Consider the following 8,356-nt stretch of genomic DNA (forward strand, 5'->3'; position numbering starts at 1 on the left):
GGCCGACGCTGCATGCTTCATTCGCTTGTTTAATGGATGGGGGTATTTACTTTTCCTTTTAATACTTTGAACAGTACCATGTTGAGTACGGTTATGTTTCATTAGATCATGTTTTCTGCTAAACACGTCGTTGCATTTTTCACATGAAAAGGTATTTTTTTAACATGAATATTTTGTATGTGTCTTCGTAAACTATCTGCTCTCGTAAACTGAGCCTGACATTCTTCACAGTGAAAGATTTTTCCCTCATGTGTTTTCGAATGACGAACTAAATGACTTTTATTGCTAAAACTTTTACCACATATGTCGCAAACCTGTGAAAGATAAAAAAGCCGCTTTCAATATGCATGCTTTCTTCATTATAAAATTACTCATTTTTAATCATCCCTCACTAAAAAAAAATTAATTACATAAATCATTTTAGAAATCATTTAGTATTAACTCTTTACGTTTAAAGAATTTTAGTTTAGTTTAAAAATCTCTCTCTCACTACTTTTTTTCCTAATAATCACACATTGTACAACAACGACTGAAGGGAAAGAGAACCATTGAATAAATAACTATATCTGCAAGCCACTATTAAAAAGAAAAAAAAAATGTTACCTCTCTTGTACTTGGTTGAGGTTCCATTCTTTCAGAAGTTAGAGAGTTGAATTCCTCCTCCTGAATTCCAAAGTCGATAAACTAAGAAAAAAAAAAAAAAAAAAGAGAAAAAACTGTGTTAATAAAAAATATTTTTTTAGAATATTCAAAAATGATGACTGCTGTTTAAAAGTATTTGATACTTCATTCATTATCTTATAATAAATATACTTTTAAAATAAAGATTCAAAATAAAAGCATCTTCTCATAAAAAATAGTTCATTCATGCATTAAAAATATCATGCAACGATATACAAACTCGACTGATTTCCTTCAGACTCTTACAAATGCTTTAAAAAAATTTTTTTTGAACTCTAAACTATGTAAAAAGCAGGCTATTTAATTCAAATCATACTTGAAGCAAACATATAAATCGTGCATTAAAAAATAGATTGATTATAATTCATTTTAAAAAGTTCATCTAGTCTGAAAAAAAATAATAATTAAAATAATATATAACAGTTCTAATACTTACGTTGGAAGAAACAGATTGGTGATCTTGTTCAAAAGCCATCGCAAAAAAATATTAAGCTCTGTGAATCAAATCAGGAAGACTTGCTCTTTTCAAGGTTGAGAAGAGAACTGACTTTTTCCATTTCTGAAACACCTTTTATAGGGATTAAAGAATGTTCTCGAAACATTTCAGATTTGTATAATCTGAACCAGGACAACAACAACATTATGATAACCCTTTCTTTCGAATACGATTTCAACTTCCATTAACCCTTATCATAACGTGAAGTCTACAACGCTTATCAAGGATCTTCCTTCACTTCTGTATGTATTGTCAAACTTGGAATAGCAACAACAACCTTAAGATAATACATTCTTTCGCATATGATTATCAGAGTTTTAGAAATTTTCCATTACTCTATCATGATAAGTGGATGATGCTTTTAAGATTACCCTTATGCATATATGTATAAATAATGTCAAACTTAAGAATAACAACTCTTTCAAATAGTTTTTCAGTGATTATCAGAGTTTTCCATTAACCTATCTTACCATGATAACGCAATAATATAATGACGCCTTATAGACTGTCCTTCCCAAACAAGACAAGACAAGAATGTATTACGATAAGTGTTGATGAATTATATTGGTGAATATATATTTTTATGTATTAATTTTAAAAATATAAGAGATTCTTTAAGGCAGAAAAAAATTGTTCATTTATTTTGTGATAGGTTTTTTGAATCGAAATGTTATGAAGATTATAAAAATGCATTAATATAAGTACAGCTATTCTATTTAAATTTCTGTGTTTGGTTGATGTTATGACTATTTTTTTTCCTTATGTTTTTAATAGAAATATATTGAAATTTTAGTTTTAATTTTAAAGCAAACGTGTATATCAAATGTTAGTAAATGGATATTGATGTTAATTTGATATTAACTAATGAAAGAAAATTCCAAGTATATTTTATGTATAATACAGAAATTTATTCTTTGAAAATAAATGTATTGAAAGGTAAAAGCTTCTTGGTGAAATGAATGTTTTTCATAACATTTAAAAACGATGTAAAACAAATATTGATTGTAGAGAGAAGAAAGAGTTTATATGTAAAAATAATAATTTTATTCATTTAATAAGGTTCCCATTTTCGTGGAGAACGTATATGTTTTACAGATTTAACATGCAATATTTTTTTTTTTTTTCATATTAACATCATGATTCTGTAAATTTTCATTTTTGATATAGTTCATTGGCATGTTGATTTCAGTCAAGGCTTTTAAAAATTCGTTTTTAGCAGGAATATTAATCTTTTTCTTTTTGGTTGTAAAAAGGATATTGAATAAGTCTATAATATTTGAATGCTTAATTTTTTCCTTATGATAAAGTACCTCGCCTTTATCATTCCACTTAAGAATATCAGGATGTCGCTTTAAAATAGCTAATGCATTTTGTGCTTTTCTTCTCATTCGTAAAGGTACACTGTCTAAGATAACAGTAGAATAATCAGTTACAGTCATCTGTTTGTCGCCGTCTGTCACAGATGAGGGGGCTTCTTCTTCCTCTTTCACTTTCTTCATCTCAGCTGAATCGTCTAAAGAATTTTGTGAGTCGTCTTTAGGAGGTTTAAAGGGTGAATTGTATTCCTTTAAGTTCAATTTCTTTTGTAAAAGTTCATAATAACGCACTAATTTCTCACGATCGTCATCTGAACTGTTTAAAATATGCATCATGGCTTTATCCAATTCACTTAACTGTTTATCAGAAATGGTATGCTTTGTCATCATCTCTTCTGGAACTAACACATATTTCTTAGTGAACTCCATTGATTAGTCCTGTAAGAACACTGAGAGCAGCAGGAATCAAAACGTTTAGAAAACCTCCTTTTTGTAAAATTAATTTTCGTTTCTTCACAAGAGAAATCTTACGATTTCCTAATTTTCGTAAAGTTGTTTTATGCTTACAGAGAGACTTCTTTTGTTGCTCTGACAATGGAACGTTTCCTTTGAGTATGTTTAAACTACATTCGCATATAGCTTTTATGCAATTGATATTAATTTTCTTTAATAGCTGTTTCCGTAACTTTAACGGACAAATGTTTAACAGCTGTAACTGTCTTAGCTGTTTCTTGACCAGCGTCATTTTATAAAATGATGATGCATTTTATAAAGCTGTTGTTTTTATTATTTTTTAGTAATGTTTCATTTGATAAACATACTGTACTTGGTTAGGTAAAATTTGGGTGCGTAAACGTAATTCTTCCGGAGTTTCACTGCGCAGATCAATGAATAAATAAGAAAAAGGTTTCTTGGTTGCATCTTCATATACTTCTTGAAAAAACTTTAAATGACGCGGAAAGAGCTGTTTTCCTAAATGTACGATTTGACTGACATCTCTTCTGTTTTTACACAAAATTAAATAGTGTGCATTTAAAGTCACTTCACGCATTTCTTTTCCCTTGTGAAAAAGGTTTTGTGTGATAAAAATAACGCTTAAATTTAAATGATGACTTCCTTTTGTAAATAAGTTAGTCAGACGTTTATCATTCCCACATTCGCTCATCAAATCGTCTATGATGAATAATGTGTTGGAACCTAAATATTCTTGATATTTAATTGGTAAACCTTCGACAAAAGTAACATTCGGTATATCATTATACAGAGGTTGGTAAATTCCATAACACCATACTACTTTATCGGGAATCGTTGAAAACATTTCCTCTTTATACTTTAACAGTTCTCGTACAAAATAGGTTTTCCCACATCCAGTGGGTCCCGAAATCACCATTGTGAAAGGATGCTGTAGCTTTGGAAATTCCATATTAAATGAGACAAGACACATAATGTATAAAGTTTAAATGTATTTATTGATAGAAAGAAGATCTTACGTGAAATTTCTTGATTGCAAAATTATATACTTTAATATCATTAGATATATGTTGAGGTATGAAAGATAACAATATATCATTGAGAGATTGTCCACGACATTTACAATGTAAATAGTATATGCAATATTGACCACATACTGCCGTTACATTAGTTTGGAGAGTCATCGAATTAAAGTCCATCTGTGGAAATCGTTCTGCATACTTGGCTATCGGTCCAGGAAAATAGGATGGGTCATGTCCATAGGAATGGAAAAATTCTAAATGCTGTGGGGATGAAATGTAAAAGGCTAACCAGTGACTACCGGATTCAGATGCACGATCTACATTAGCTATAAAGCAACTTGGATATTTCTTGATCTCGACAGGGAGTCGATCACTTGCAAAAACTCCCAGAAATGCTTTTCGTGTCTTTGCATTCTGAGAGAGTGCTCTGTTTATTTCAAGGCTGTCCATTGCTTAATTAGCAAAATCGCATAGTACATGACGAGATTTTGTTATTTTAATCACGCTTTGAAATTCTGCATAAACTAGCACCGAGAGAGTCGCAGAGAGAGCTTTAGCAAATTTAATTTCTACTCGCAAATTGCCTTGATGCTGTAAGTTAAAATGAGATCCATCACACATATCTGGAGTTAAATCGAAAGCATATAACACATGTTATTTCACAAATTCTTCTCGAGATAAATAGATGCCTTTGTCGCGATTAAATCCAGAAAATAAACTGTGGTAAGCACGCACATAATGATTAGATTCGAAATCAAGGTCCATTGGTTTACATGGAACGGGTTGTCCATCTACATAAATCGATATAAAGTTGACATGATGATGGGCAAACAGAAAAGGAGTCATTGAATATTGTCCATTCATTGCAGCATTTTCTACACGAGTAATAATGACTCGCTTGGGCATCAATCCTAAAAATACATTATCTTGCATAAAAGACCAACTTCCCTTAGATACTGAATATGTTTTGCATAATACTCGATCTATAGGGTATTTAGCAGAACTTTTTCCAACGCTTTTACATGTCCGAGAGAGACTCCAGGGTTTACTTTTCCTTTTCTGATAAACAAAGAAGCATGATCCAAGATCACTTTATAATCGGCATCTTTCTCAGTAGAAACTAGACAGAAAGCAGATTTACTACGCACCATTTTAATTTTCACATCAACTAAATTTAACATGAGTCGATTTTGTTGAAAAATGTCACAATGTAATTGTCCTATCAAATCCACACTTTGACTCTTTTTTATAAGTTCACCGCGAGCTTTTAGTCCAGCATCCGCATCTTGAGCTAAGACATCTATTTTATTAGGTGAAGTGTCTTGGAAAAATCCTTCGCAGGTGAGTAAACTTTTCTTTGCATCTTCCCCATAATTCAATAATGTTTCGATGAAGGCTCTATAAGGATAGGTATTTGTCGCAGATGAAATGTTTCTTTCATTTAAACTTACATCTACTTGCGAAAAGAGAGAATGTAAAAATAAATTTACAGGGGCAACCGGTTCTTTGTCTGTTAGATTGGATCCGTCTGCCTTAACTACTTTAACTTTCACGTGTATATAAGAAGCAGCTAGATCAATATAGTCTTCACCACTGCCAGAAATATTAAATTCGATAGGTCCTCCATCTCGTATATTTGCGAGAGGGTGATATTCCACAAACTGTCCTTTTTCTATAGCTGTTTGCGTAGGAGGAATGGTAAATAAATCTAATTCAGATTTGACGCAAACGGGAGAGTCTCGATGAATATACGAAGTCATACTTTTTTTTAAGAGAAAATATCCTGTGCTTTCACCTTCTTTGATCTGTGAGAAATGGTACGCTTTTTCCTACGTTTCTGCTTTTTATTAACTCGTCCAGAACCAATCATGTTCTTCACTTTAGTAGCAGCTTTATCTGTTAATATATTTCCGGCTTCTTTCAGTCGACGCTTAGCAGCCTCTTTTACATCTTGTCCTTATGATACATCATTTAACAAATTCAGTCCACTATGCCATACTTGTTTTCCAATTGCTTTGCCTCCTGATTTAATAAGAGGTACGGCAGCGCGAAAGAAGGATCTGAATAGACCCCCTAATCCGTATCCTCTCTGATAAAGATTACCTTGATAATAATTCAATCCATGTCCTGTTTGTTGTACATAATAATCTTCAAAAGATTTTTGACAACACTGATAAGGTACATACATTATGACAAGTATTTTTGACGGAAATGAAGTTTCACGTATGACCTTCCTCGTTCAAATGGCGTAAGTGCTCCCATATGCGTTATATATCGATTTCCAAAGTGTCTATCATTTTCCGATTCACAGGTAAATAATGAGGTCTATCAAATAGTGCACTCACCACTTCTCCATCGCTACCAGTTACTCTTACAATTCGAAGAAGAGGAGCTAAAACATCTCCTACGATTTGAGGTTCTACAATATCCGTATATATCATTAATACACGATAATGTGCACAGGGGTCGGCTGCAAAAGGACTTTCTACAACAGTTTCGGAACTATCATCTGTAGATGTAATTTCCATAGATTCAAAACCTAACATTTGTTCTAACCCATCATGTAAAATCACTTTAGCGTTATTTTTCACTTTGATTTTCACTCGTTTTGTTACTGGGTTATAATTAAATATTATTTTGTTTTGATGTTCTTTAATATAAATAGCTTTTAAAATATCAGGTACTGTTTCATAACATCCTGGAGGTAATCTACGACCTAACATTTCACCATCTTTCTCTAAAACAAATCCAATTAAGTTATTGTCTGCGTTCACATTGTGCCATGTGTGCGGATATAGCAATTCAACCAAACCAACTTCCCACATACCTTTTAATTCAATGGGAACAGGTAAACGTGTTATAAAATGTGAAATTTTATTTTCGGGGAAATAATTCATAGAGCTATCGCTCGGAAGTGTTACGTAGAAACTCATTTTCATAAATGATTCGGATACAGTATTTTCTCACACTTTATATCGAGAGTAAATTAGAAGCTGGAATCCATTGATTGAATTTGTCGGGATAACCGCGATATTTTACAAAGTATTCTGTCTGATTTTTATGTATACGTTTCTTTAAAATTTTTTCAATGCGATATTCCTCTTTCAGTCTCACTTTCTGCAACTCTTGTGCATAAAACGTTCCTTTTACTGAGTCTCCAAGTAAATCTTTAATTCTATACACAGCTGGATGTCTTTTAACACACTCTGTCACCACAAATAGTTCTTCCGTCCAATTGGTTTCATAGCCTTTTTCGAAAGTAAGCTTTAGTTTGGAAACACGTACCACATCTCCTACAGCGAATATACATTTAGAAACGTTAGAAGGATGATTTTCATACAAGGTAAACCATACGTCACTCTCATTTTCTGAATTGACTTCTATGGGAGCTCGCATTATACTTGAATGAAAAGTAGCATTATAACTTTCTATTAATTTGTCCAAGATATCTACATATTTATATGTATTTCGAGTCGTAAAGTATTTCCACATTTTTGTTTTCAAAGTGCGATTAAACCTTTCCACCACGGATGCTTTAGTAGTATTGAATGTACTGAAAAGTTTGACTTGATTTCTTTTTAAAAATTTTATAAACACTTTATTTTTAAATTCGGTGCCCTGATCCGTTTGAAGGAATTTTGGTTTACGTTGACTCATTATTTTTTGAAACGTTTTCACAATATCTTCTCCTCTCTTTTGTTTCAGAGGAATAGCCCATGCATATTTGGATAATATGTCAATACAGGTTAATATATATCGATAACCATCATTATGATCACGTAAATGTGAAACATCCACTAAATCAGCTTGCCATTGTTGATCTATAGAATACACGATTACCCTATTCGTTGGAAATTTTCGGCGAATTGGCTTGTGAAGCGTGTACGCATCTATTCCCTCTAACCATGTTTGAATCTCTTTCCTGGAAACTTTATCTCCTGCAGCACGATGTAAAGCTTCAACACCACCAAAACTTGCAACATGAGCCGGATCCTGATACGATAAATTCATATTCATAACCTATTGAATTATTCTTCATATGGATAATGATAAGTTCCCACTCTCGTTAAGACGTAGCGTAAAATCAATAGGAATTTTATGAAATTCTGTAAAAATATAGATGGATGATAAAATAACACATAAAACAGTGTATAAACACACCGCAACGTTGGCTTCTCCTGGAGCAGGCATAATTGCAATTGATGAGCTGATTCAAATTCCATTTTCTTATATAGGCTTTTTTACCTAAATCTGAATGTATCCCGTCAGCTTAGTGGTTAAAATCTTCAAACTACTCAGCTGGTGAGATATTTTGTTTCAGGGTTCGATCCTATATTTTGAATCATAGAACATTTTTTTAATAAAAGAAA

The 8,356-nt window shown here is 32.2% G+C and overlaps 1 protein-coding gene across 1 annotated transcript; it reads right to left on the bottom strand.

Moving 5' to 3' along the window:
* Positions 1-4,640: 4,640 nt before the first annotated feature.
* On the bottom strand, positions 4,641-5,746 carry LOC146996571 (uncharacterized protein F54H12.2-like). The gene is made up of 2 exons (XM_085821446.1): positions 5,221-5,746; positions 4,641-4,897 (listed from the first exon to the last, which is right to left on the bottom strand). The coding sequence occupies exons 1-2, from the start codon at positions 5,744-5,746 to the stop codon at positions 4,641-4,643; spliced, it is 783 nt and encodes a 260-aa protein (XP_085677572.1).
* Positions 5,747-8,356: the final 2,610 nt, after the last annotated feature.

This window comes from Stegodyphus dumicola, chromosome 7 (genome assembly GCF_044657685.1).
Source record: "Stegodyphus dumicola isolate Sdum_Otavi_A_Nest chromosome 7, ASM4465768v1".
In the NCBI taxonomy this organism is placed as follows: domain Eukaryota; kingdom Metazoa; phylum Arthropoda; class Arachnida; order Araneae; family Eresidae; genus Stegodyphus; species Stegodyphus dumicola.

Coding starts and splice junctions, on each gene's coding strand:
- LOC146996571 (XM_085821446.1), bottom strand. CDS start 5,746: ATGACTTCGTATATTCATCGAGACTCTCCCGTTTGCGTCAAATCTGAA. Junction 4,898..5,220: donor ACTTATAAAAAAGAGTCAAA/GTGTGGATTTGA, acceptor ATGTATTTTTAG/GATTGATGCCCAAGCGAGTC.